This window comes from Corylus avellana, chromosome ca8 (assembly GCF_901000735.1).
Source record: "Corylus avellana chromosome ca8, CavTom2PMs-1.0".
NCBI classification, from domain to species: Eukaryota; Viridiplantae; Streptophyta; class Magnoliopsida; order Fagales; family Betulaceae; genus Corylus; species Corylus avellana.
The window spans coordinates 20,858,523-20,885,218 of NC_081548.1; the positions used below are offsets into that span (position 1 = coordinate 20,858,523).

The following is a 26,696-nucleotide window of genomic DNA, read 5'->3' on the forward strand; positions in this document are numbered from 1 at the left end:
TTTTGTTTTGTTACTCTCTTTCTCTTTGTGAGCTTATTAATTATTTAGTAATAAAACTTTTTGGTAGATTCCCTCAAATTCAAATTAAAAATATCCCCAAAACGGCGTCGTAATAGGTTACTAAAGAAACGGAAACTCCTAAAGAGTCGGGAAAATAAAGCCCACGTTGGTGTGATCACTGTAACGGGCAGTCAACGTGGCAAAAGACCTCGGTTCTGTTTTGGTTTTTTTTAAAAACATTAAATAAGTCGAACGTTGTAGTGGGGACGCGTTTACCCTAAATTCCCGCTATGCAGTACTCACATGGAGTGGTGGGTCCCACGTGGCCCATTCTTTTCTCCCTTCTTTAGCCGGCGTGCGCCGTGTTGTGTTGTGTTGCTCGTCGGTTGTGTGGTTTTTGTGTTGTGGGCAAAATCCCCAAAACGCCCACTGTAAAATAAAAAGTAAAAACCCCATAATTTTGACTATACGCTGATCCTAAGAGTCAGAGGGCAGACGTGTTTCTTATGTGTTAACAGTCCCCAACTCCCAAGTTTGTTTTTATGCAACATCAACGGCTCCAAGAGCATCATTGATTTGTGAGTAAAGGGTAGCAACTTTAATTTGAAAAGAATTTGAACATGGCAGCAGCTGCATGTGTTCTTTTCGTTGTTTATTTTTGATGGTCCAACGTTTAGCTGGTGCATGGCATTAGGATGGGGCCACCCACCACCTACCTATAAGTACTTGCCAAACTGCCAGAACAAGTCAAGGAAAGGGATAGAGAACGACAATGACGCCTAAGAGTCCACAGATTAATGGAATTTTGGGCATAATTTAATCGGGGGTCCAAAAGGGAATCATGCAATGAGAAAATGACGGGCAGCTCGGGATGGACTAATGGGTCCCGTTACATGAGTAATTATTATTATTATTTTTTTTTTTTTCAATTTGAATTTGCTGGTGAAGTGAAAACCAACAAACATTCTTCAGTACTTTGACAATCGGTGCAAGTTGGGTTGGGTGGATTTGGCAACCCACTACGAGATTGCCCAATTCTTGATTTTAGAGTATCATGTAATTCAAGTTTGATCATTATGACTATATGAGTATTGTTGCATACTACATCCTCACTTTACTAGGTTGACGTGTGGCTAATGAATACTATCACATCAACTCAGTAAAATATAAATACAGTAATGTTATAAATCATACTTTTATTTTACAATGTTAACGTGACAATTTCAATCAACCCTTAGATTAGCCTTTATTAAAGAAATTTAAAAAATTCAATGGTTAATAATGATTGTCACATTAGCATTAAGAAATAGTTATAGAATAAAAATGTGACATATAACATTATTCAATTTCAAATAATAATATTAGCTCTATATTAGGGAATATTTTTTGTTTTTTATTTGAAAAAAAATTAAAAAAAAATTCTGATGAAGACATTAAGGTGAAATCTATTTTTGTGTTTTGATTGTTTATTAATATTTTTGTGTTTCAAAGTATGGTTTAGAGTGTCCAAGAGTCCCAAGATTGATACATTGTCGGGCATAATTTTATTGTATTTTTTATGTTGGGGAACCTCTCCAAGGCAGAGTCCTTCGGATCCACCCTTACAGAGTAAATCTCAGTCCCGTCTGTCAGGCATAACTTTATGGAGACCAAAGGGGGTCATGCAACGACAAAAATGATGGAATTTGAATTTGCAGGCGAAGTGAAGCCAGACAAACATTCTTGTTTATTAATGTCTTCTGTGTTTCAGATTATTTGTTAACAAAAGACAAGAAAATAGAAAGTTTAACAAACAGGAGTGTGGATGGAATATTATTCAAACAAAAATCCCCACTTGCAATGAAGTGGCAGTGCAACAGACAGGAACAAAAATCAATTTATTGTGGTTCTGGTGTAAACTCGAATACAACAAAAACATGCAACAATACCTTTTGTTGCCAACTTAAGCAAACAACTCATCAACATTACACTCCCCAAGGAAAACTTTGATGCTCCGCGGTGAACCACAGCTGCCTTCAGCAAGAAGAGCTCTATCATTGGCAGCCATGTGAGCGACAATCTTGTAAATCATTTCGATCTGAGAAAAATACACAAACAAACAAAAAAATTAAAATAAAAAAAAAAAGGTGTTAGCGAGGCCTTTACTTGTATGTGAGAGACGGCTCTAAAAGGGGAAATAGAAAGTAATGCATTTACATCTTCAGGAGCATGGCAACGATCAGCTACTTCATCGAGGCTCAACGGTTCTACAGGCTCTTTACAACTGCAAAAAGAGACACATTCAACCTCAAGGGAGATGTAAAATGACGTGTACGTTTTGGCATAAAAAACTACCTGCTCCAAACCCTTTTGTTTTCAAGCAAGCTTTCTCATTTGAAGAACAATTGCTCCATAACTATAAGGCTAACAATATTTAATTATTTTGCTGAGATCCTAGTTTTATGTAGGCCTTACTTTTTTCAAAATTAATATCAAAATATTTTTTTTTTAAAAAAAGGGTTAAATAGGATTGACGATAAAGGGCAAGACTACTAAAGATTTGACATTGTACCTGGCCTCATTGAGTACTGCCAAAACGCGCTTCTGAAGAGCTAATACTTCTCCTGCGGCTTTTTTCCCAGCTTCCACACCTGAGTTAACAATTAAAAGCAGGAAGATACAAAGAGGGAGAGGGAGAGAGAGAGAGAGAAAACAAGAGGAACACCAGTCAGATTCATTTGATCAGATGTCCATAAAGAACAATTCTCACTTCAGGGCCAAAAGTTTCTACAATGGGCAAAAGGGAGTAAATATTTACCAGGTTGATGGTAAGCATTAATGTTGACAAGTGCGGCATATATCCCAACTGCTCGCTCATAAAGTGCAATAAGTGCACCCACGGTTCTGGGTGTGACTTCTTGTACAGTGACCGTGATGGACTCGCGGTCATTAGAATACAAAGCTGACCTTGTTCCCTGTGTGAAATGGAATCAGTATGTGCAGATTACAAGACAAAAGTAACAACCCTTTTTCAGCTAAAACAACAAAACCAAAATATTATCTTTCAATTCAGAGCCATCTGAAAGCGTTCAATAACTGGCTGCTGTAATAAATCTAACCTGTAACATGCCAAAGAGGTAGTCACCACATGTGACACCTGGTTCAAGCTCCCAATCATGACCAGGGGGTCTATCACGAAGCACCTCAATGAATGTCACAAAGAAATTGTGCACACCTTCTCTCAGTTGTTGAATGTAACTACAAAAAACAACAGGTGCATCAGGACAAGTATAGTTGCATCACAAGATATATCATATAAAGCCCAACACCAAAAACTCACGCATGCTGATCAGTGCTCCCTTTGTTCCCATAGACAGTAAGTCCTTGATTTACCTGTGACATCAAAAAGTCAAAATTTAATTTACAGAAGCATTTAAACATCTTGACAAGAAGAAAAAAAAAAGCTTTGATGATGAGTATTTCCAAGTATTTGACTCAGAGCAAGACCATATTTTAGGGTAAAGAGGTCCTCTATGCTAGGTCAACAAAAATGTCGGGACCCCTCAACAACTCATGTTAAATTTGATGGAAATCAATTCATCAAGTCTCACATGATTTGATATATACAAGACATACATAGCCAAGAGACCAAGGACTCACAGAAATACATTAAATTTGAAGCTAAAGCATTCTACTATGATACTTCTGAATGCTTTTTTTTTTTTTAGTTAGTACTTCCAAAAACTTCTAATTTGTATATATATGATCTTGTACATCAAGATCATATATAAATAAGATATTTTTACACCAACTAGTCTAGGCGATTAGGCATCATAATTGTCCAGGTACAGAAGCTTAGGTTCAGAGTTTGAACCCATTTACATTCAGTAACACGTCAAGAAACAAATAAATATATAAACACAACATTAATCTTTTAGCAACTTGAATGCTTGATCCAATGTCAAACGAGTGAATATGCTTGACCCAATTATGATAGCCATACAGGAGACCATACAAAAACAAGATCGAGTGATTAAATGGCTCAAGAAAAACAAGAGTAGACAGATGGTAGTAAAGGGAGACTCTAGATAGAATCATACTCACCCATGGAAACCCTCACCAAGAAGCTAACAGTACCATTTCAATCTAACTAACTATTATGTCAAATTAACTTGAACTAGTTTTCCAGAATTCAACTTTTACCCCACTCAAAAGGTAAGTTACACAAACAAAAGTTATGTACTCAAATTTGTTGTACATACACGATTACCGTCCAGGTCAAACTCCTTCCCAATAGATTCCATGACCAGCTGCTGCAAATACCGACTAAATAACAATAGGCTGTCCTTGTAAGGAAGAACAACCATATCCTGGGAAAAATAAAGAGATAGGAGCAAAACCAATATAAGAGAAGCAGAAATTTTCCACAATCCAGACATTATGTAAATCTTATTAGAGTAGTAAGTACCTTTGATCCTATTCCATCAGAAGCCCAATACCAGCATAAAGCTAGTAATGCTGCAGGATTATTCCGGACCTGGAGCCAAAAAGGAAAACCAAAGGGGTTAGCATTTTTCCTGTTGGGGGGGATTAATATCACAAATGAAAATAGAACTCTGACAATAAATCTTGCCATCATTTCACAACATGCAGTTTTGTCTCAAGAAAAAACATGAGTTCAACTTATGCAGAACGTGGCGAGAGTTACTTGAGTCCTATAGGTTTTTTTTTTATGAGTAATCACAAATTCATTAAAAAGAGCAAAGGCACAACCCAAGTACACATTAAGTATACAACAGAGAAGTCCAGCAAATAGAGGAGAGGAGATCTAAAAAAGCATAAAAATTCAAAAAACAATATGAGGCAGCAGCCCAAAGAAAGTGAATCTTAAAGAATAAATCCTTTAATATGTACCTATCTTCCTTTGGGTGCTTCTTTCAAAGCCAAATCTATTTTGGATGACATTATTGAGAAGGTTGAGCGTTGTTTGGCTGGCTGTAAGCGGTTGTACTTGTCTAAAGGGGGTAGGGTTACCTTAATCAAGAGCACCTTGTTGAATTTGCCTACCTACTCCATGTCTTTGTTTCCCTTGCTGGCTAGGGTTGCTTGTGGAGAGGTTTGGGTGTAGCGGTCAAATTCCACCTAGTAAACTGATCCAAGTATGTTCTCTGATCAATGAAGGGGGTTTGGGGGTTCGAAATTTGCAATGAAGGTATGTCACATACCAATCAAGCCCTTTGGGAAAATGGCCATGGCATTACGCTTATTAGAGGGGGGCTCTTTGGAGAATGGTAGTCAGTGTTAAATATGGTAGTCAAAGGGGTGGGTGGTACTCTAACAGAGTCATTGGGTTATATGGGGTGGGTCTTTGGAAATTCATTAGAAAGGGTTGTGAGAAGTTTTCTAGATATATTAGATTTGAGGTGAGAGATGACTCCATGATTAGTTTTTGACACAACATGTGGTGTGGGGAACAGCTCCTTTAAGGTAGAGTTTTTAGAGTTGTTTAGCATTGCCTACCTTAGGGATGCTTTTGTGGCAGATCATCTTTAGTTCTCTAATGGCTTTGCTTAGTGGAACATTAATTTTGTTAGAGCAGTGTATGATTGAGAGTTGGAATTATTTTCGTCATTTTTTGATCAATTGTATGCCATAAATTTGGAACAAGAAGGCGTACAAGCTTTGTTGGAATCCCCCCAAGAGAGGGTTGTTTAATGTAAGAACTTTCTATAATGTCTTAATCCCCAATGTTAGCACTCGCTTTCCTTGGAGGTGTATTGGCGGAGTAAGGCCCCTTTGAGAGTGGCTTTCTTCACTTGGTCAGTTGCTTTTAGGTGAGATCCTCACTTTGAAAAACTTAAGAATTCGGAATACCATTATGGTATATTGGTGCTGCATGGGGAATCCGTTGGCCACCTCCTACTCCATTGCGAGATAGCTAATGCTTATGGATCTCCATTTTTGGTTTATTCGGGCTAGTGTGGGTCATGCCTTGTTGTGTGAGTGATCTTCTTGCTTGTTGGAGAGGGCAGTTTGGTAGCCCTCAAAGTGAAGCTATATGGAAGCTCTGATTGATATGGTGTATTTGGAGTGAAATAAATGTTCGGAGCTTTGAAGACAATGAGAGGATAGCGGCAGAGCTTAAGGCCGCCTTTTTCTATGCCCTTTTCAGTGGATAGCTACCTATTGTTTTCTTATTTCTATTTTTCAATACTTTTTTCACCTTTTTTCATTTTCTCGTCAAGTGTTTCTCTTGTATACTTTTTGTATGCTTAGGTGCGTCCTTTAGTTTTTAATTTTTTGATATATATATATATATATATTTGATAAGTAGTTTTTAATGAAATCATTATTTATCAAAAAAAAAAAAATCAAAGTGATTATGAATTCCATCTTTAGGAGTAGTGTTCCCATAATACATTAATACTACATATGATCACCCAACACGCCTAGATTTTGACCATAAAAGATCCCACTTCTAAATGTATCAAAGTGACCTACACTTCACATTTGAGTTTACATTCCTCTCGAGATTGAATCACTGCTATAAGAAATCGTGAGTTCAAGTTATTCAATTGACAATAGTTTATGGAATAACAATTCACATGTTCTAGTTCAGTGTATTCCAACCGCACCAACTTGTCAATCAAAAACTTTACTTCCATGATCAAGAAATGCCCAATCTCATCACCAACTATGAACTAAACAAACAAGAGCAGTATCATATCACAAGAATGATTAAAAAGAAAGATCAAATGCAATTCTTACCACAGTGTTTCTATTCGCCTCATCCATTAATGATGCACCAGCAAGCATTTCTCTTATGTCAATTCCCTGTAGATTGCATATAAATAACCATAAAACATAAAAGGATAATGACAACAAATTCTGAACTCAAGTGTCACTAACCTGAAGTGCTGCTGGAAGCAGACCAACAGCGGACATTTCAGACGTCCTACCACCCACCCAATCAAACATAGGGAATCTAGCTAACCAACGCTCTATTCTTGCAGTTTTGTCTAACAATGAATTTTCTTGCGTTATGGCAACACCCTGAAATATATACATTTTTAAATAAGCATATCACAAATTTGCAGTCAAATTAGGCCGGAGAAAAATTTCAGGCATAGATGTCAGGTCTCCATCAAAGTAAGAGCCAATCAGACCTCGAAAGGTAAAAATCATTGCTATAGATAAGTCTGCTAAGTGGTTCATGCACTGTGGCAGCAGATTTGCAAGTGACACAAGCTTAAATAAGTCTGAAAACAACGGAAGGTTAAAAAAAAACAACTTTTGGCTAGGCTTTTACTAGAGATTTCTAGTATAAGCAATGTACAATCAAGGGTATCTACACCTCTGATCATCTACCATATTAGTGTTGGAAGCTAACGGGTGAAACTTCCTCATGCATAACCATATTGGTCGGTTGAAAACAAGGCAAATGATAAAAATTGAAGAATAATAGAAGTTCACGTGGTAATGACCAAAATTAGATACAATTATAGAGTATTTCCACTCACTCAAACATGCAAATTAATCTACATCTAGCTAGTGCTAATGCCTTGCAATATCCTATTTTGTGACACTATATCAGAATTATCACTGAAAAATTATTTTGATTTGTACTATGAAGCAGGGTATATTAATGAAAGCAGAAAGAAAAACCTGAGATCAAAACCTGTTTTGCAAATTCCAGGCCAGCTTCACGAAAAGCCTTCTGTACTTCCAATAAACCATTTCTAGTTTCAGGAGTGCCTCCACTCTAAGAAAAATAGATATTTGACATTATATAAGCAACAAACCTTACAGCACAATCCAGAACAGCAGTAATTAAGAATGCAAGACATATTTTAAGGAACGATAATTTCCATGCAGACCTTTGAAATCACTATAACAAGTGTAGATGCCAGCTCAGGGCCAAGCTGTGCAATCTGATGATCAATTCCTGCTGGATCCGTATTGTCAATGAATCTTATCTGCCAAAAAGACAATAAAATATCATCTGCACATTCAAAAAGAATCAAAAAAGGATGGAATAGAATCGATTAGATTTAACAAAATTGTATAGGTCCCCCTTCCCCCTCCCCTTGGGGTCAATTACTTATAAAAAATAAAAATAATTAAAAAAAAAAACCAGCATTGTATACTTGGGTTAAAACATTGAAAAATGGAGTATTCACCATTCCTTCAGCGTGTAGATATTGTAAACGGGCCCTTACTCAGCATGAGGAATAGAAACAAGCCAATGGGTAGCTAGGTTATATGATATAATTCAAAAACGGACAATTAGGGCATTCCTTCATGTGGCGTGTAATATATCTACCGGATGAGTACTCATGATAAATACTTCTCAACCAACTATTGAACTTCTTGAAGTCTTCCATTTACTTCAAATAGTTTTCCTTAAAAAAATCTGTTCAACCTGCAAAGTAAGCAATATAGAAAGAGTTTTTTTTTTTTTTTTTGGGGGCGGGGGAGGTTACAAAGTAGGAGAGATGAAAGCACGATTCATCAAGAAAAGGCAAAGCAGGCAAAAAATCTTCTTCAACATGCATATGTCATATCCTGCACACGGGGGTATGAAATAATGGAAGATATAAGATGACAAACAATGCAGGGGGGGTAAAAATTCATCACAGTTGCACATTAATGACATTATACTTCCAATGTGGGCAATTAAAGAAGCAAAATCATCACCATTTAAGATCCAAGTACAAGGGTCTCACATACCTTTAGAGGAGGATTATCAGGTGCCAATGCCTCTGCAACAAACTGTGGTCCAAGAGCTGAACCTCCAATCCCAACAGAAAGTACTTGAGTAAAGCGACCTTCTGGAGAAGATGGGGGCTTGATCTGCAATTTTGAATTCAATCAAACAGCACATCAGGCAAGCTGCCAAAGTAGACCACCAGTGACACCATAAAGCAGAAATATTGAGGTGCCATCCCAAAGATCAGAAGTTCAGCGCGCATTTAAAAAACATGCAATAGATATCTCATATCTTAAACCTAGAGCAAATAATAGAAATGAGACCCCAATTCCATTCAACATATCCTGCATATCATTCAGCCTTCTCAACCCACCAAGTGCTGTACCATTTTTTTTTTTTTTAATTAATAGAATATGATGAACACAATGAAAACTCTATCAAGTTTCTAGCAATAACTATTCATATAAAACCGACCTTGCATCAAAAATTGACAATAAGAAAAGAACAATAGAAGGGAAAGTCAAAGACAAACTGACCTTACCGCTGACGACGTCGTCTGCGAAGTCGCAAAGAGAGTCAAGAGTCTTCTCAATCTGCAACCTCAAGAAGGAGTTGGGCGCGAGCTTGGGGTTCCTGAGCCAGTAGTGGCCGACCATGCGGGACTCGTCCGGGTTCGCAATCGCACCCTTCTCCAGCTCCTCCATGGCGCGGAAGGCGGCGACGAACCGGGGCTCCATCTCCGTCACGAACTCATCCGTGAACCCGACCCGGCTCACGTCCAGGTACAACCCCAGATCCTTGTGCTGGTACAGCCAGTCCACGTACCTCCTCCACAGCTCACGAGGGTCTTTCTCCAGCAAACCCTTCTTCGTCCCCTTCAGAACCCCGTCGTCGATCTTCGACAGCTCCGTAGAGACCTCCCGAGCCACCGACTGAGGCGGAGTGAGACACAGGCTCCGATCGGCGAGCCTGGAGCGAGCCGGGAATGCGACTGAGTCTCTGCGCAGCGAGTTGACGGGTTTGAGGAGGTGCGTCCGGGGCTTGAGAGATGGGGAAGAGGAGCAAATGCCTGAGATTGAAGCCATTAGACGAGAGTGAGCGAGCGATGACCACGATGCTGAGATGCCTGCGATCGCTACTATTACTCCACCATGCCTGCTGGCTTTGTTCGATTTATTCTTTTTTTTTTTTTTCTGAATTTTCTCTGTGCTGAAATGGTTTTAAGTTTGTCTTCTGGTTCAGGGTGACATGGTTCACACATTGATTGGTAGGTGTCTCATATCACGTTGACGGAAATGGGCCCCCGCGGATTTCTATTTTACAATACTGCCTCGAATATTCATCCTCCTACTCTGTTTTCTTCTTCTTTTTTCATTGTAATCCGTTGCCTCTTCTTCGCTTTCAAGTGCTGCTTCTTTCCAGTTTGGGCAAACTCCATAACTAATAATAGACACATATGGTATGAGAAATCCGAATTTTCATTCATCTTACAATTATTTTTTAAAGTTTAAAAAAACTCTTAATTTAGTTTATCTAATTTTACAGAGGCTTTGAAATCCTCAAAATACTTGTGTTTTTTTTTTAAATATTTATAAATTTTATAGGGGTATAAAAGTTATTTCACCTATTTTTCGTATGATTTAACCTCAAATCCTAACATAATTAGTGATATTACAAACTTTTTAAAATTTAATACATTAAATTGAGAGATTTTTTAACTTTTAAGGGGTGATTGCAATAGCAATAGAAGTTTAGGGGCTAAGTAAAGTTTTCTCATATTTTTAAGTGCGTATTTCTTAATTTGCCTATGAAAAACACCATTAGATTCTAAATAATACATTTAAAATTACCGCGTCAATTATTGTACACTTGAGAGCGTGAACATAAGAGTGCATGTATGATGTATCATTTCTCTTGCATTGTAGTTAGACGAGCTTAAGGAGTGCAACTCAGTAATGAGATGGGGTTATTTTAGTTAAGAGGAATGTTATAAACGATATTTTTATCTCGCAATTATCTCATAATGCTAATGTGACAGTCCCAACCTTTAGATCAGTTATTGTTAAACAAAACAACAAAAAAAAATTAATGGTTGGTTAGGACTGCTACATTTGCATCTTAAGATCAAAATGTAATATAGCACTGTTCTTTAGTTAAATAGATCAAAACACCTTTAAAGCATAAAAATAAATATTTTTTATCTTAAAAGTTTTATATTGAATAAAATTATTAGTTTAATGGATTAATTAGCAACATTAATACTAGAGAGCAAAATATCCACAAAAACAAAATTATATTTTGTACTGATTTGACCTATTTCCTTAAAAGGAGAATTTTTTTAAAAATAATATAACCCTAATCCTAAAACCCTATCCACCCTTCAACCCTTTTTGCATCAATGCAACCACGAGTACTATGTTTAGACTGATGAAGTTGTACCTAATTGTCTTAGACTTTACTACAACTACCATGCTTGCATCCAATGTGCTTGGCATTACACTACTCGTAAGGATATAAATCCTTATGATTAATGTGGATTTGATTTGTGATTATTGTTGATTTGATTTTTTATTAATTACTCTTAATTTAAGGGATTTTTTTTTTTTTTTGTTTTTTTTGTATTTGAAATTATGTTAAAGCTCTATAAATAAAGTTATGTACTCAAATCATACATCAATGAAATATGTAGTTTATAAGGCTTTAGTGTGTGGATGTAGGCTATATGCTGAACCACCTCAATTTATGTGTCTTTCTCTATTTCCTTTATTCTATATTATTCCACTTTATATTAATCTTATTACAGCTCTGATACCACCTTAATGTTTTGGTTTTGGCCACGCCGGCCACCCCTAGGGCCCTAGGAGGTGGTTCGGCCACCGCCTAAGGCCAAACCCAAAACAATTTTTTTCGGGTGGCCTAACAACCCCTTGGGGCCATAGGGGTGGCGCCAGATACCCTTAACCGGTCTTTGGGGGTGGCCCAAGGTTGCGATGGGATGGCCGGCTACCCTCTATGAGAAAAATGAGGTGACTTATTAAATTAAATTTTTAATTATTTTATTTTTATTTTTTAAAATATAAATAATATTTTATTATTTTATTTTGAGTAGGACACGTGGTGATATTTAGACGGTTGGATGGAATTCGATGGCTGAGATTGACAATAAAATAAGCTGGCAATTTTGAAGGAATAGCCGGGACTCTTGGTCTGCCGTTGCCACCTCTTCACCCATACACATGACAATCGCTGCCACAATAATAGCATTGGTGCCAAGTAAGGCCACCACCCAAACGACCCAAACTCATGCAGTGACCACCTTGAACGCGGCCACAACCTCATATTGCAAAGACCAATCACACATTGTTCTACCTTTGCGACTTGGTGTGGTGTTGGTACAGAGGTGCACAACAGGACCATGTGAGACGCCCTAACAAGGAAGTGTGCACAAGAACCGAGTCAGCTTTGAATTTCGGGAACTCAGGGCCAAAATTTTTTTGAAGAATGATCAATTGGCAAAAAATACCTTAAATTATTATTTTTTTGTCTTAATTTTTTTTTCTTGTAATTTGGGATGGATGAGGGCCATGCCGATTCCCTCTAAATCTGTCTTTGAGTGTGCATGACCCCATGGGCCGTATGGTGCAGTGCACCATGGTGGTGCATGCGTGGGGCTCAACATGCACACAACAAGCTATTTTCTCCAACCATGCTATTGTGTATCTAATATGTGCCGGTACATAAGTTTCTAGAGAGTATCAACCTCCAATAAATAATTCACGTCACATAACCTTTTTTAGCTAAAAAAGAAAAAAAGAAAATGTATTGTGAGATTCCAAAATTCAATCTTTCATTTTGATTTTACAAAACAAAGTTGCATATAAATTATTTGCAAGGCATTGCTTCTGATTTATAACAAGCAAGACACATGCATTCAAAAGAAACCTATACCTTTGTCACTCATTTTATCCTTTACTTGGTGTGTTTGTGTACACTCTAAAGATCTAATATGATCTTTAGATTAAACATCCACCATACAAGTATACAACTTAGTAATTGGTGTATATAAAAAAGTAATTATTAAAGAGAAACATAAAATTTTTATACAATTTTATTAAACTTAGTGATGAACAAAAACACATATGCTTAGAATTTCACATTTTCATTTACTTGATGAGCGAGTAAATATTGGACACCAATAATAGAAAATAAATCTTGTAAAAAAAAAATGGAAACATACTCTAAACAACCCATTTGAATTAGGATACTCTCAATTTTATTTGAACCGAATAATATCTAGTTAATTATAATAGATGAGTATTTTTATATTTTTTCTATTATAATTAACTAAATATTATCGAGTGAAAAGACAAAAATACTCTTCTATTATAATTAACTAAATATTATCTGGTTCATTTGAAGGAGATGATTCTGTTCATTTAATGGAAGCCTTTTAAGTTAATAAATATATTAAACAACAGAAGATGGAAAAAAGAAAAAAAAAAAGAAGGATAATAAATATTTTTTGAGCTGCGAAAATCTTCTGTCTTGCGCTTGGTCATCTAGAAATTTCCCAGTGTAAAGTAAACAGAGAGAAGTTTGGAGCTTTGTGGAGTTGTAAACACACGCAGACGTAGGACCACCGACCACCGACCACCTCAAAGGATTATCCCCTCCAGAAACCTCCCCAATTCTGTGTTTTCACGGTTTCCCTCTCTGCCTGGCTAGTCGAAGAAATACACAACATGATTTGGGACGAGTGGGACGACAATGTAACCGACCACGAACATTCCGACCAAGACTCCCATGTCAATTTCGATTTCCTCTCCGCATTGTCCAAGCCCAAGGTTTATGTTTCTTCCTCAAAACTTTTTTGTTTTTCGTTTCATTTTTATTTTTTTTTAAAAAAAATTCCGTAGAATTTATTTTTATTTTATTGTAGGATTACTATAAGATATTGGAGGTGGATTATGATGCTACAGACGACTCCATTCGATGCAATTACATCCGCCTAGCGCTGGTTTGTATTTACTTTATTATTTTTTATAATTAATTTCTTCTTTTTTTTTGGTGTCGCATGCGATTTTAGTAATAAGGTAATCCCTTAATTTGTGCCTGAACTTGCTTTGTGCAGAAATGGCATCCGGATAAGCTAAAAGACGAGGACAGCGCGACTTCGAGGTTTCAAGAGATAAACGAGGCCTATCAGGGTCAGTCTTCGTCTTGGACTGTTTTAAGCCTTTTTTTTTTTTTTTTGGGGTATATATTAACGTTATAAAGTTTTCTGCATTTGCTCATGTTCATTGCTGTATATTGAGGTGCATTGTGTGATGTGATGGCATAATTCGTGGCATAAACTTTGTTCTAAGGCTTTGTTTTTTTATTTTTGTTTTGAATATTTGCATTTTTAGAGAGTAAGAGATACACTAGGTATATGTCTCTTTAGCTTTGTTCATGGTGTATTTTATCTCAGGAAGAAGGGGTTTATGGACACCACATTCCATCAAGAAGGAAATGCATAACGTTTTGAAAAATTAGGGTGATAGTGTACTTTTGGCATGATTCATTGTGCTGGTAGGGTATTTGATTGGGAATACAATCCCAATATATGTGTTATCTCGTGGACATTTGAAGGATATGTACTGGCTAGATCTTAAATATTGCTTGGTACGAGTCAGAAGTGACTTGTTTTACTAACTCCTACAGGTTTTACAGATGGTCAGAGGATTGATTACTTGATCTGTATTTTTGGGGGGCTGTGGGGTTGGGGGTGGGATGTTCCTGGTGTTTTTCTTGAGTCTATTTGTGATGATAGGGAAGGTTTGATTTTGGTGAAGGAAGTGTGGGTTTGTTTGCTCTTGCGGGTTAGATTGCTGTTCAGGGCATGTTTTAAAAGCAGTGGACCATGTTTGATGATATGGCTGACCAATATATCAGCATATGTTAGTTACTTATACAACATATGTTATATGCAAAACTTGGTGAGCGTTGGCTCTTGCATTTTGTGAAGAAAGCAACCAAATAATTTTCCAGATTTTGGGTGCTGAGTTCTAGGTGTGATACTTGAATTTAAGGTATATTTGTACATGGATGTCCACAATGGTGGAAACTGCAAAGCTTCTGTGTCTTGGGGACGCTATGGTGATTACTGCTTAGCAAGGGTGTAAGATTTGTAGAGTTCTTTTTTTGGTTGTGGTATTCATTATGCTTGTACGGAATTTGCTCAGTTCTTGTTGTCCGTCCTCAGAGATAGATGAATTAGGAGGAAAGTTCATGCGTCTATATTTCCTTTGTTATGCCATACTGCTTTATGCTTTAGAGATATTGATTGGTGTGCTGAGGATAAATAATGCTTTTGAAGTTGATGAACTTATTTGACAAAACCTAGTTGTAGATTTTGTGGAAGAAGAGTTTCATATTTTGTAGTTGATTTTGATTTCTGTAAACAATATAGTGTTGACACAGGTATGCTTGTTTCACTTGAGCTAGGTGAGAGTTGCGTCTCCGGGCCGCCTCTGGGTCCAGACTGACTCTGCCGGCACTATTATTTCATGTTTTGCCTGTTTTCTTGGGCTGTTAAGTGCAAGTTTTCTGGGAAGCACCTTTTGGAAATGACATGTACTTCTTGAAATGAAACTCCTTTATTTTAAAAGAGTGTGAAAAATGACATGTAAATGAAAAGAATTGAAGGAGAGACATGGTAAGGACAAAAAAATTGAGTGAACAAATGGCAAGAGAACTATATGGGGAACTTGATCTTATTGCAAAATACATATCACACATCTTTTTTGTGCATTGCCCAGTCAGTCCTTGGGCTGGGAGTGTTTTATGTATCTCCATGTTTCCAATGCACTTATCAAAAAGGTTTTCTTGGAAGCACCTTTTGGGAATGTGGTTCCTCTGAATCTTTTAAACCCTAAGAGGTATCTCAATCGGCTGGAGGCAATGTCTTATGAAGTAAAGGTCACTAGTTCGAATCTCTCATCTCCCCTTTCTCCCTTCTATCTCCTTGGGGTAAAAAAAAGAGTTATCAAAAAGTAACGTGTAACAAATTCTTCATGTCTAACAAAGTTTGTTCATTCTATTGAACAGTTTTGAGTGATCCTGTCAAAAGGAGAGAATATGACAAGAAAGGGATGCTGTATGTCTATGATTATAATATAATCGTGAGTGTTTCTCCCCTTTCTCTGCCCTGAAAAATGTTTGCTTTTTATGTTATGTATGTTTATTCACATTGTAATTTATCATTTGTTGGCTGCAGGAGTATCTCAACCGTTACAAAGGCCTTATATTGACATGCAATGGTCTTGGGATAAGGCATTCAATATGGTAAGCGGAGATAACATTCAGAGATTAACCTTTCAGCACATCGAGGACAAACTTTCATGGTGCCATTTGGGGGGTTTAGTATTATGTTATGCTCGTTTACAAATGGAAAACTTACCAACATCTTGTAACATCTTACCCGTCCATTTTACCTCTACTTGGAGGTCTGTTGATCCCTCTCTAATGGCTGAGTGGAAGGTCTTCTATGCCCTCCCTTGCCTGTATTGTATATCTAAGGCTGGATATAATTAACTTACTGTTCAACCAAAGTAGCCCATGTTATTTGAAGTTGTTCTTTCCATTTGTTTTGCGTGTTTTTCACAACAATAACAATTGGAGAAAAATAGTGGGCATCAGTCCTTCCTGCTCATCGTTTCACAGATCAATCCATATTGGCATATTGCTTCTCCCCTGCTCCCTGCATCTAAATCACCTTTTGCAACTCATTTGCAATGTTGATAGTAGAATGAAGGAGGCCAAAGGCTAGAAGTGATTATCATTGTATTACTTTAACGTTTGTTAGCTTCTGCTCAAGCGTAAGACTGTATTTCACCCTTAGGGTTTGTTTAGAATTGAAATTGGGTCTGTTTGGTAAAACATGTTAAAAAGTAATTTTTTATCAATTTTGGTTTAAATTCGCGCTTTTTTAAATAAGCACTTCTTAGCCCGCTTATAGAAATCATAAATTATTTTCTTATTTTTAAATTAAGTGTTTTTTAAATCTCAATATCAAACATCTTATATTTTGCAATATCTTTTAAAAATACAGATTATTCTCGCAAAATTGTAATCTCAAACCTACACTTATCCGGGAAGGGGCTCTTAATTTGCAAATTTAAAACGTGTAATTTAAAAATAAAAATTTTAAAATGTGTAATTTTATATGTTATTTTTTCATCTCTTACCCATTTTTTTTAGATTCACCATTAAAAAAAAAAAAGAATAAAAATGGACGATAAATAAAAAATAAAGAATTCAAAAAATTAATAGACATTTTATAAAATTGTTTATTTTAAAAAAGTGTAGTCTTTTACTTATTAATTGAAAACGCATATTATTTTAGGTTCAACGTCGCATTTTACTCTGGGAAATCCCCATCAGGATCCTCACGGTGCCAAACGCATTGCGGGCGCTCGACACTGCGGAACAAATAATTTTTTTCATTCGCTCGACTCTCCTTTCTCCTCTCATATTTCCTTCTTTCTCTCTTCTATACTCTCCCTCTCTACACAAAGGAGGCACTCTTCCACTTTCGGTGAAATCTGCATTTAATCCCTCACCCTGAGCTCAACTCTAACCCAATTTCTCTCTATCCCCATCGCAATCGAATTGGGTCTGAGTCACCAAGGAGATCGGACTCGGTTGGAGCGCCAGATAATTGAGGTGTGAAACGCTGCATTTTGGGTGGGGTATATAGTTTGGAATTGATTCGAGCGAGAGGAGGACGACAGAGAAAGAGGAGGCTTAGCTATGGATGCTGATTCCTGGAAGCCTGAAGCAGGTCCAATAGCACACCTTCTTATGTAATTATTTTTGAACTACTTTCAATTGTAACCAGTGCTTTCTGGCATTAAATAATCGTGGGCAATTGGGATTAGGGTCCGAAATTCCATTGTTGAACTGAGAAACTATTGGAGAGTGTATTTTTGGAAAGTGCTGGGATTCTGGGACTTTAGGACCAGCATTGAGAAGAACAATACTTTACAAGAAGAAGAATAAAAGGTTTAGTTAGATTGGCGGGCAAGCCATGCTGATATTTGAATCATCTTGTTTCCTGTTGTCTGTTTGATAGTTTGAAGGCATCTTAGATTAATTATTAAAGATGGTTCCTAGGATTTGCCCACTGATTCTTTGTATGTGCTCTGCTAGATGTTCATTTTATGGTTTCATTAGGTTTCAACTGTTCTTCCTGAGATGAAAATTTCATGTATGCATTCATGCTACTGCTTGTAATTCATCAGATGACTCCAAGTTTATGTATCTGTTCTCTATGATTTGTCTCTCGTCTAGATATTCTTGTTCTTTTTATAATTAGCTTATAACATTTATATGCAGGCCACTGCTTGCTTTGTTTCTTCATTTCTAGTGCTATTTTTTACACCAGCTTATGAAATTAGTTGCTCTACAAAAATAAAAACTAATAGATTCTCTACTTCTTCAGATGACAGGGCTGGATGAAAACAGAAATGGTTTTTATGAATTCTGTTGCAGTATCTTTTACTAGGCGCAGGTGGTTCTCCTCCTCTTCCCCTTCAGCACCATCATCTTCACTTCCATGGATCTCTCCTCTTCAATTGTCAAAAGCCACCTTGCCCAAACCAGACCCTCCAACCGAACCCTCTGTAGAAGTTCAAAAGAAATCCAAGTATATCTCTCACGAATATGCCATCAACCTAATCAAACGCGAGAGAGATCCACAACATGCCCTTGAAATATTTCACTTGGTAGCAGAGCAAAAAGGTTTTAATCACAATTGCGCAACTTATGCAACTATCCTCGACAAACTCGCCTGGTCCAAGAAGTTTCAGGCTGTTGATGCAGTTCTTCGTCAAATGACTTATGAAACTTGCAAATTTCATGAGGGTATATTCCTTAATCTTATGAAGCATTTTTCAAAATCCTCTCTGCATGAAAGAGTGCTTGAGATGTTCTTTGCGATTGAGCCAGTTGCTCGTGAAAAGCCCTCTCTCAAAGCCATCAGCACTTGTCTCAATCTCCTAGTTGAATCAAGCCGGATTGATTTGGCACGACAGTTGCTCTTGCATTCAAAGAAGAAGCTCAAATTGGAGCTGAATACCTGCATTTGTAACATCTTGGTTAAGCACCATTGCAAGAACAGGGATCTTGAATCTGCCTTTGAAGTTGTTAATGAAATGAAAAAATCCAAGATTTCCTATCCTAATTTGATTACGTACTCAACCCTAATGGATGGTCTTTGTGAAAGTGGAAGAGTCAAAGAAGCTGTTGAACTGTTTGAGGAAATGGTCTCAAAGGATCATATCTTTCCTGATGCACTAACTTACAATGTTTTGATCAATGGGTTTTGCCGTGGAGGGAAAGTTGATCAGGCTAGGAAGATAATGGAATTTATGAGGAGCAATGGATGCAATCCAAATGTATTCAATTACTCATCCCTGATGAATGGGTTTTGTAAGGAGGCAAGACTGCAAGAGGCCAAGGAGGTTTTTGATGAGATGAAGAGCTTTGGTCTGAAACCGGATACAGTTAACTACACTACTTTAATCAATTGCCTCTGTAGGGCTGGGAAACTTGACGAAGCCACGGAGTTGCTCAAAGAGATGAAAGAAAAAGAATGCAAAGCCGATACGGTGACTTTCAATGTGATACTTGGAGGACTGTGCAGAGTAGGTAGGTTCGAGGAGGCCCTTGATATGGTTGAGAAACTTCCCTACGATGGTATTTATCTGAACAAAGCAAGTTACAGGATTGTGTTGAATTTCTTATGCCAAAAAGGGGAGTTGAACAAGGCGGCAGACTTGTTGGATTTGATGCTGGGTAGGGGGTTTCTGCCTCATTATGCAACTTCAAACGAGTTGCTGGTTCGCCTCTGCAAGGCTGCAATGGTGGATGATGCAGTTATTTCATTGCTTGGATTGGTAGAAATGGGGTTTAAACCAGAGCCTGACTCTTGGAGTCATGTGCTTGAACTGATTTGCAGAGAAAGAAGGCTGTTGTCTGCATTTGAACTGCTTGATGAATTGGTTGATCCCATCAACTAAATATTGGAAGCAATAAGAAAATTGAATCCTTGGTATGACAAGAACGCAGACGAAATCAGGTGTAGATAATGTTAGAAAAGAAAAAGGCAGCAGCCCTTTTGATCCATTTTGCAATATTGACCTATTTAATCAACGGTAGGTTAGAAATTGCCATGTTATGAGGTGATACGCACTTACACTTTTGTGCTTCCTTCAGAGTGAAGTTAATTGACCAAATGTTGTACAATCAGTGTACTTTAATCATGCTATAGACATCAAATTGACTTCTTCAACAATGAAATGAATTAATTTTAACTCATTTTCGGTATCTTTTACTTAATTCCAATAATCCATGTACCAAGCTGCTGGACGTCGGTCGGTGCATGGCGGTCTGTGAGGGCACCGTGTGGTGGTGAGTGGAAGTGGTTGTAACCCTATTAAAAGACTTAAAAGAAATGACTTTGATATCATGTTAAAAGAAAGTAGAAAAAAAAGGTAAAAATTAATTTTGTATTTGTGAGTGCATATTAAATTGTACAATGGTCAGAATTATAGATGCTTATGAAAAAAATGAAAATACTATAAACATAACATTAAGAATTAATACAAATTGATTTACAACAATTATGGTGAAGAGTCGAGTACGAACAAGAATAATCATTATTAGATTTTGGATTAATCACTATTCAATTTGTCACGTTAAAAACGTGTATTTAAAAGTCTTAAAATGAGAGTGTGGATAGCATTTTCCTTTAAAGATGGTAACACTTTGAGTTTGAGCTGAGGATATCAGGTCCAACCAGGGGGGAAGATCAAGAAACGACGTCGGAGAGAGTTGACGGTTGGGTTCCACCTCTGCCACTGGCGCTTGTAAGGCCCAACGAGGCCCAAACTCTATCTCTCTCTTTCCAGTCCACACACACACACACACACACACACACACACAAAAAGGTTACAAAATAACACTTTACTCTCCCACTCAAATCCAACGGCCACCACTCCACTCACACAGTACTCTCACATACACCACACCTCTCTCTCATATACACCGACCAGAGCTGTCCCTCTTTCTCTCTCGCCCCACAAGCCCCAACCCCTCTCTCTCTCTCTCTCTCTCTCTCTGTGTCTGTCTGTCTCTGATAGCCGGTGACAATGGCGTCCACGATTCCTGAAAACCTAAGCCGAGAGCAGTACGTGTTCCTGGCGAAGCTGGCGGAGCAAGCGGAGCGCTACGAGGAAATGGTGCAGTTCATGCAGAAGCTGGTCCTGGGGTCGACCCCGGCATCGGAGCTCAACGTGGAGGAGCGGAACCTCATGTCCGTGGCCTACAAGAACGTGATCGGGTCGCTCCGAGCCGCGTGGCGGATCGTGTCGTCGATCGAGCAGAAGGAGGAGAGTCGCAAGAACGAGGAACACGTGGTGTTAGTCAAGGAGTACAGATCGAAGGTCGAGGCCGAGCTCTCGGAGGTCTGCGCTAGCATTCTCAGGCTCCTGGACTCTAACCTCGTTCCCTCGGCCTTGGCTAGTGAGTCCAAGGTCTTCTACTTGAAGATGAAGGGGGACTATCATCGCTACATGGCGGAGTTCAAGGCCGGGGATGAGAGGAAAACTGCTGCGGAGGATACTATGCTTGCGTACAAGGCTGCTCAGGTACTCTCGCTCGCTCTGGTGTGGGTTTTTGGGCTCTGTTCGGTTGGTTAGAAAGTGTGAGGAAAGTGACGCGGAGTGCAAAATTTGTGGGTTTTTTCGTTTTCGGACTTGGATTAGGTTTGAAATTCTGAATGATCTGAACTAATTAAAGGTTTAATTGGAGGGAGGGTGCTTAGGTTACTGTGGATTTAGGGTTTCACTCGGTGAGTTTTAAGTTGGAACTGAATGCGGCTAATGAATTGATTTATGAGGCACGGTGGTTTTGATTAGAAGAGTAGGATTGGAACTTCTGGTTCCCATTTTTTTGGGTGGGTTTTCGAATTGGGTGTTTGTTGATTGTTGATGTTTGTGTATTTTGGAAGGATATTGCTCTTACGGATCTTGCTCCAACGCATCCGATAAGGTTGGGTCTAGCGCTCAACTTCTCTGTGTTCTACTTCGAGATTCTCAATCAGTCAGACAAAGCGTGTAGCATGGCTAAACAGGTATTCTTCTTCACCTCCAATTACCCAAGTAAAATGTCTCAAAAATCATTTATCTTTGCTAGTCCTTTTCTGGATTTTGAGAGCCATGATTATATGTTGCTCAGTTCAGTTTGAACTAGGTCGAGTTTCTATATGTTTTTATTTTATTTTATTTTTTAAAGTTACAATTCCTTTAATTTTAGAACTTTTTGTTAGATAAGGAAATAGAAGATTCATGTGAACATTTATCGTCAAAACCGGTTTTTGCATGGCTGTATGTCATAGACTTAGACGTAGAATTAGATGTACGAATTCAGGAAGTGCCTTGGGGCCCTGGCCCCCCAAAGTCCTACCAAGTTTAAAACTTAGCTTTAGAAAGTAGTTATAAGTACACTGTACACAGAAGCCCTTTGATAAAAATAGCAGTGGTCCCTTCTAAGTTATGACATTTATGACCCGTGGCTAACAAACAGGCTCCTTCCTCAAAGGGAAAAAAAGAAAAAAAAAAAAGTAGTTGAAGTCCGTTGAGCTGTTCTTGATGAACTTAAATCGGGCTCCCATTAGGTTATTGTCTATTGACTTAATTGTAATGTTTATTAATTATTTGGCATTTTAGTCTGCATATTTTGGCTGATTTTATGAATTTATGAGGTATCTGGAGAAAATTTTGGATAGCAATCCCTTGCATTATATCATAGTGGAAAAAAGGGAAAGAAAAGAAAAAGAAATCTATTGCATAAATTTATTGAAGTCTTTGCTCTGACTATTGATGCTGTGTTTTGTTATGCTAGTTCTGTTGCTTGTGTATGTTGTTTGGTAGAGGATTTGATTGGTTTAATCACTTAAATCTGTAGAATGTCAGCTGGAAGTTTGTAGTCCATCCTGTTGATGGTTGGATCAAGCAAAATTCCAATCAACTATCTTTATGTGAGTGGCCATTCTGGTCAATCTTCCAACTGTTGGAAAACTATATTCTTTTGCTGCAGTGAGATTGAATTTCATATTGCAGTTTTGGAATACTGATGAGGTCGGTTAGGGGTAGAAAATTGACTAATGAGATGCATATATACTCCTACCTCTTTTCCTTTGTGTGTCTGGAAGAGGATGGGTGGGTGATATAGTAATGGAACTTCGAGTTTGACATGCTTGGTCTATATGTTTTTTCTTGTATTTCTTGGTATTTTGCATGATTCATTAAACTCTTGGATCACTTGGTGATGGTAGAGTTGCATGTGTTCAATCACGGGCGTACATGGTCATTGAATTGCTAATTTCCCATGTGCTTCATCTTGGGTGAGATGAGTGATAAAATCATGCATATGGAAGTTTACATTTTAAACTTTTGAAACGGTGTTCATTAGGCTTTTGGGGGGTGGCCGAACCACCCCTCAAACTACCACCACTTTTACTTTTATTTTATTTTTATTTTTTATTTTGGTTTTTAAGAAAAAAATTACCACTTTTCCATCCATTGAAGGATGGGCTTTTTTTTTTTGTTGACAAAAGTTGGTAGTTTAACATATCTAAATGTCACACTTGGTAGTTTAAAAGCCCAAATAAAAAAGGGTTTAAGGGACTTAAGTATATTATTTTCCCCTAAGATATTTATATGTAAAATTTTACTAGATAAATATAGTATATTATGCAAAATAATTGTAGCTTATGGTATTATAAAAAAACATATAAATTACATGTGGTATTATACAAAAATATGATGCATAATATTTATGTTATTTGTATAGTATTGTAATATTTTCTTCAAACTCAAGATAGAAGTTGGAAGTTAATTTAAGTTAAAATATGGGTTGGAGGATAAGATTGAGCGTGGGTCAAATCTCGAGATAGAAGGCAGGTCGAAGTACGAATTGAATGGGAGTTGAATTTGACCCTTGTAGTTGGTTATGAGGAACTCACATATGTGAACCTACAAGCCATGTACGTGGGTAACTTTGCTGCAATTAACTTCATTGCAAGTGTTCCAGATGGGATCAGTGTACGTGCCATGTGGATGCCATGGCAATAGGGCAGTTCATATAATCATACATGGCAATAGGTTCCTTCATCTTAGTTTGATTGTAATCTTGTTGTAGTTAAGATCCGGTGATGTATTTCTGGGAGTTACTTTATGCAATCAATAGGATGAGACTATTCTGTGAGATAAATCTGCTCCATGAGATGCCGGCCATAGTTGCTTGCTGACAGTCATCAACGTGAAGCTTTAAATATGTCACCATGGTAGCTCTACTATCTTGGTGCTCCAAATATTTCTTTACCCTTAAGTATTGTGGCTTTGATAGCGTTTTTTTCGTTAGCCTTTTGGTTTCCTGGTACTGCTTTTTCATAGGCAAAAAAATCCGCCATTGTTTACATTGTAAATGTCAGAAATGCATTGAATTGCTTTTCCTTTTGAGAAGGCATTTGAGGAAGCTATCGCTGAGCTAGACACTTTGGGAGAAGAATCATACAAGGACAGCACCCTCATCATGCAACTTCTAAGGGACAACCTCACTCTTTGGACCTCTGATGTGCCAGTAAGTCTCCCCATCCTTTCACTCTCTCGCTCTCTCATTTGTGTGGCAAGGCTACATTTATGGAAAGAGTAATTATACTGTGTTTGAAGCAGTTTTTTTATTTTTTATTTTTTATTTTTATTTTAAGTGCAGACATGGGGAGGCACTTAAATATAGTGGCTTAATGAAATATCCTGGGCTTAATGATTACATAAATTAACTGATCATGATCTAATGCTAGATTATGTTTGGCTTCCTGCAGGACCAGTTAGATGAACCATAGAAAGTAATATTGAAAAAGCTTGAGCGGTCCTATTCTTCTTCTGGAGGAGGTGGGCTTCGAATGTCATTTGTGTGTTGTTTAATAGTGTGTAATAGTTTGAAGATCATGGGCATCACCCATAACATGATGTTTTTTATATTCAGACTAAACCAATTTGTATGGAAAAAGGGTAGCATTTGATAAGAGTACCTGCTAGCTATATTTGACGCAAGCTTCATATTGTCGTGGTTAATGTCATCATATTATTTTCAAAATATAGAGTGGAAGCAAAGAATAAATGAGAATTGACTATAAATTCACAAACCAAAATATACATAGCAATCATGCTCTTATTGTGAAAGTGAAATGTAAATATATTTTTAAATTGATCTCTAATAGCTGCTTATTTTGTAACAAATTTTAGCTGGCTAAGTGCATTTATATTTGGCTAGCCAAATTATAAAAAAACAATTTGACTAACCCAGCAGTTAAAAAAAAAAAAATTCACCCCGTCTTGCTCTCCTAATTAGCTAAAAATTTTGTTGAGCGGCAAAACCAGAAATATGAGTTTTAAATCCCTATTCTTTACTCTCAAATGGATTTGAAGTGAGTTTGTAAAGAAAGAATAAAATAAAAAAATTGAAATGGAATAGAGAAAGATTTAGAGAGTAAAATGTGGGTTTTTTTTAAGAAGTAGGCGGTTAAAATTAAAATTAAAAATAAAATTAAAAATAAAATATATATATTTTTTTTAAAAAAAAGTGAATGAAAATTATGGACAATTGATAGGGGTTCGGACTTGGTGGATCCACTACTTGATGATATATCCACTATGCAGATAATGAGATATGTTAACATAGCTCTATTCTGTCTTCAAGCAAGTGCAGCGGATAGATTTAGTATGTCTGATATTGTTGCAATGCTTAGCAATGAAATTGGTTAACATAGCTCTGCTATGTCTTCAAGCAAGTGCAGCAGATAGACTTAGTATGTCTGATGTTATTGCAATGCTTAGCAATGAAATTGCAGTTCTACCCTATCCTAAAGAACCTGCTTTCTTGAATGTGAGTGGTATGGCGATGGCAAACTCAATTAATAGTTGGCCACAAATATGTTTTCTGAATGGTGCAACTATATCAATTATGGAAGGCCGATAACATTTGAAAATCCGCCCATAAGCATTGTTCTTCCTGTTTTATATCAAAACCCACTTTATTAGAAAAAAAAAAATATCAAAACCCACTTAACAGAGTCAGCCGGGCATCTGTCCTGGCTGTGCTGTATTGCCATCAATCCTAGGTGTTATAATTTCCATTTAATCAGTTGCCAAACTAAAAAACAAACTTCAATTCTACCTTTGGCTGGGCCGAATATCACAAAGGAAAAGTAAAACATGGTGCAAAGAGACATGGCCTGTGGTTTTTTTTTTTTTTTTTTCATGATAAATGGTAAAAGAGAAAATTACTGAGGGTCTTTTGTATAGAATATGATCATATAATAAAGAGAGATAAAGGAAAAAGAGAAAACACAGATTTTAGGTAGTTCGGCCTATATGGCCTATGTATGTCCACATGTTAAAACCTTTTTAGCTTGATAAGTTTACAATACATATGATTTTATTTTATAGAGCTTACAGATGATTTGAATTCAATATAATCCTAATCAAATCTCTTAATTTATGGTGATGTAATCTTATCAAATTATCTTCAGATTCCCAAGTTTAAGGTAATTTAATTTTTATTAATCTTAAAAGATTTCTATCCTTATCATTTTGCACTCCTATGCGAATAGGGTGCATCCAATTTAATAAGCTCTAAAATTGACACATGTAGAGATTTGAGTAGCAAACCAGCAAGTAAATAAAAGAAGCTTTTGCTTCGTTAAAGGCCGAGATAGTCAAGGGAACCCCTTGACCGTTGTGAATGTGAGGTCTTGTTCAAAGCATGTTCGAACCTTAAAATAATATAAATGTATTTATATTTATATAAGACTTGATATCAAGTTTTCTTACTTTTTTTTTTTCATTTAATTTTCTCTTACTTGCGGGTTTTAAGGGGCCCTACGTGGGCTAAGATTGGT

At 37.2% G+C, this 26,696-nt stretch overlaps 4 protein-coding genes across 6 annotated transcripts; 3 read left to right on the plus strand and 1 right to left on the minus strand.

Annotated features, from left to right (window-relative positions):
• Positions 1 to 1,777: 1,777 nt before the first annotated feature.
• Positions 1,778 to 9,955, minus strand: LOC132189640 (glucose-6-phosphate isomerase 1, chloroplastic). Its single transcript, XM_059604390.1, has 14 exons — positions 9,226 to 9,955; positions 8,710 to 8,832; positions 7,857 to 7,955; positions 7,658 to 7,741; positions 6,889 to 7,032; positions 6,748 to 6,813; positions 4,448 to 4,516; positions 4,242 to 4,349; positions 3,320 to 3,372; positions 3,099 to 3,237; positions 2,798 to 2,954; positions 2,552 to 2,630; positions 2,197 to 2,263; positions 1,778 to 2,077 (listed from the first exon to the last, which is right to left on the minus strand). The coding sequence occupies exons 1-14, from the start codon at positions 9,772 to 9,774 to the stop codon at positions 1,943 to 1,945; spliced, it is 1,872 nt and encodes a 623-aa protein (XP_059460373.1). The 5' UTR covers positions 9,775 to 9,955; the 3' UTR covers positions 1,778 to 1,942.
• Positions 9,956 to 13,248: 3,293 nt separating this feature from the next.
• Positions 13,249 to 16,315, plus strand: LOC132189744 (uncharacterized). The gene is made up of 5 exons (XM_059604524.1): positions 13,249 to 13,533; positions 13,629 to 13,706; positions 13,821 to 13,896; positions 15,779 to 15,852; positions 15,948 to 16,315. Exons 1-5 carry the CDS (start codon positions 13,432 to 13,434, stop codon positions 16,017 to 16,019), a joined length of 402 nt encoding a protein of 133 aa, XP_059460507.1. The 5' UTR covers positions 13,249 to 13,431; the 3' UTR covers positions 16,020 to 16,315.
• Positions 16,316 to 17,111: 796 nt separating this feature from the next.
• On the plus strand, positions 17,112 to 20,014 carry LOC132189789 (pentatricopeptide repeat-containing protein At5g18475). Of its 3 annotated transcripts, none has more exons than XM_059604582.1 (2): positions 17,112 to 17,535; positions 18,174 to 20,014. In XM_059604582.1, exon 2 carries the CDS (start codon positions 18,187 to 18,189, stop codon positions 19,750 to 19,752), a length of 1,566 nt encoding a protein of 521 aa, XP_059460565.1. In that variant the 5' UTR covers positions 17,112 to 17,535; positions 18,174 to 18,186; the 3' UTR covers positions 19,753 to 20,014. The 3 variants fall into 3 exon arrangements, with proteins under 3 accessions (XP_059460565.1, XP_059460564.1, XP_059460563.1); XM_059604581.1 differs by having other exon boundaries at positions 17,112 to 17,513; XM_059604580.1 differs by having other exon boundaries at positions 17,112 to 17,513; positions 18,181 to 20,014.
• A 755-nt stretch (positions 20,015 to 20,769) lies between these two features.
• On the plus strand, positions 20,770 to 24,821 carry LOC132189222 (14-3-3-like protein G-BOX factor 14 kappa). Its single transcript, XM_059603843.1, has 4 exons — positions 20,770 to 21,381; positions 21,744 to 21,866; positions 24,260 to 24,376; positions 24,618 to 24,821. The coding sequence occupies exons 1-4, from the start codon at positions 20,884 to 20,886 to the stop codon at positions 24,636 to 24,638; spliced, it is 759 nt and encodes a 252-aa protein (XP_059459826.1). The 5' UTR covers positions 20,770 to 20,883; the 3' UTR covers positions 24,639 to 24,821.
• Positions 24,822 to 26,696: the final 1,875 nt, after the last annotated feature.

Excerpts from the sequence above, each read along its gene's own strand:
- LOC132189640 (XM_059604390.1), bottom strand. The coding sequence starts at position 9,774 with ATGGCTTCAATCTCAGGCATTTGCTCCTCTTCCCCATCTCTCAAGCCC. Across the intron at positions 7,956-8,709 it reads CTGATAATCCTCCTCTAAAG|ATAAGATTCATTGACAATAC; the intron begins GTATGTGAGACC and ends TCTTTTTGGCAG. Across the intron at positions 3,373-4,241 it reads TTGACCTGGACGGTAATCGT|GTAAATCAAGGACTTACTGT; the intron begins GTATGTACAACA and ends TTGATGTCACAG.
- LOC132189744 (XM_059604524.1), top strand. The coding sequence starts at position 13,432 with ATGATTTGGGACGAGTGGGACGACAATGTAACCGACCACGAACATTCC. Across the intron at positions 13,707-13,820 it reads ATTACATCCGCCTAGCGCTG|AAATGGCATCCGGATAAGCT; the intron begins GTTTGTATTTAC and ends TGCTTTGTGCAG. Across the intron at positions 15,853-15,947 it reads TCTATGATTATAATATAATC|GAGTATCTCAACCGTTACAA; the intron begins GTGAGTGTTTCT and ends TGTTGGCTGCAG.
- LOC132189789 (XM_059604580.1), top strand. The coding sequence starts at position 17,487 with ATGCTGATTCCTGGAAGCCTGAAGCAG. Across the intron at positions 17,514-18,180 it reads TTCCTGGAAGCCTGAAGCAG|GGCTGGATGAAAACAGAAAT; the intron begins GTCCAATAGCAC and ends TTCAGATGACAG.
- LOC132189222 (XM_059603843.1), top strand. The coding sequence starts at position 20,884 with ATGGCGTCCACGATTCCTGAAAACCTAAGCCGAGAGCAGTACGTGTTC. Across the intron at positions 21,382-21,743 it reads TTGCGTACAAGGCTGCTCAG|GATATTGCTCTTACGGATCT; the intron begins GTACTCTCGCTC and ends GTATTTTGGAAG. Across the intron at positions 21,867-24,259 it reads CGTGTAGCATGGCTAAACAG|GCATTTGAGGAAGCTATCGC; the intron begins GTATTCTTCTTC and ends CCTTTTGAGAAG.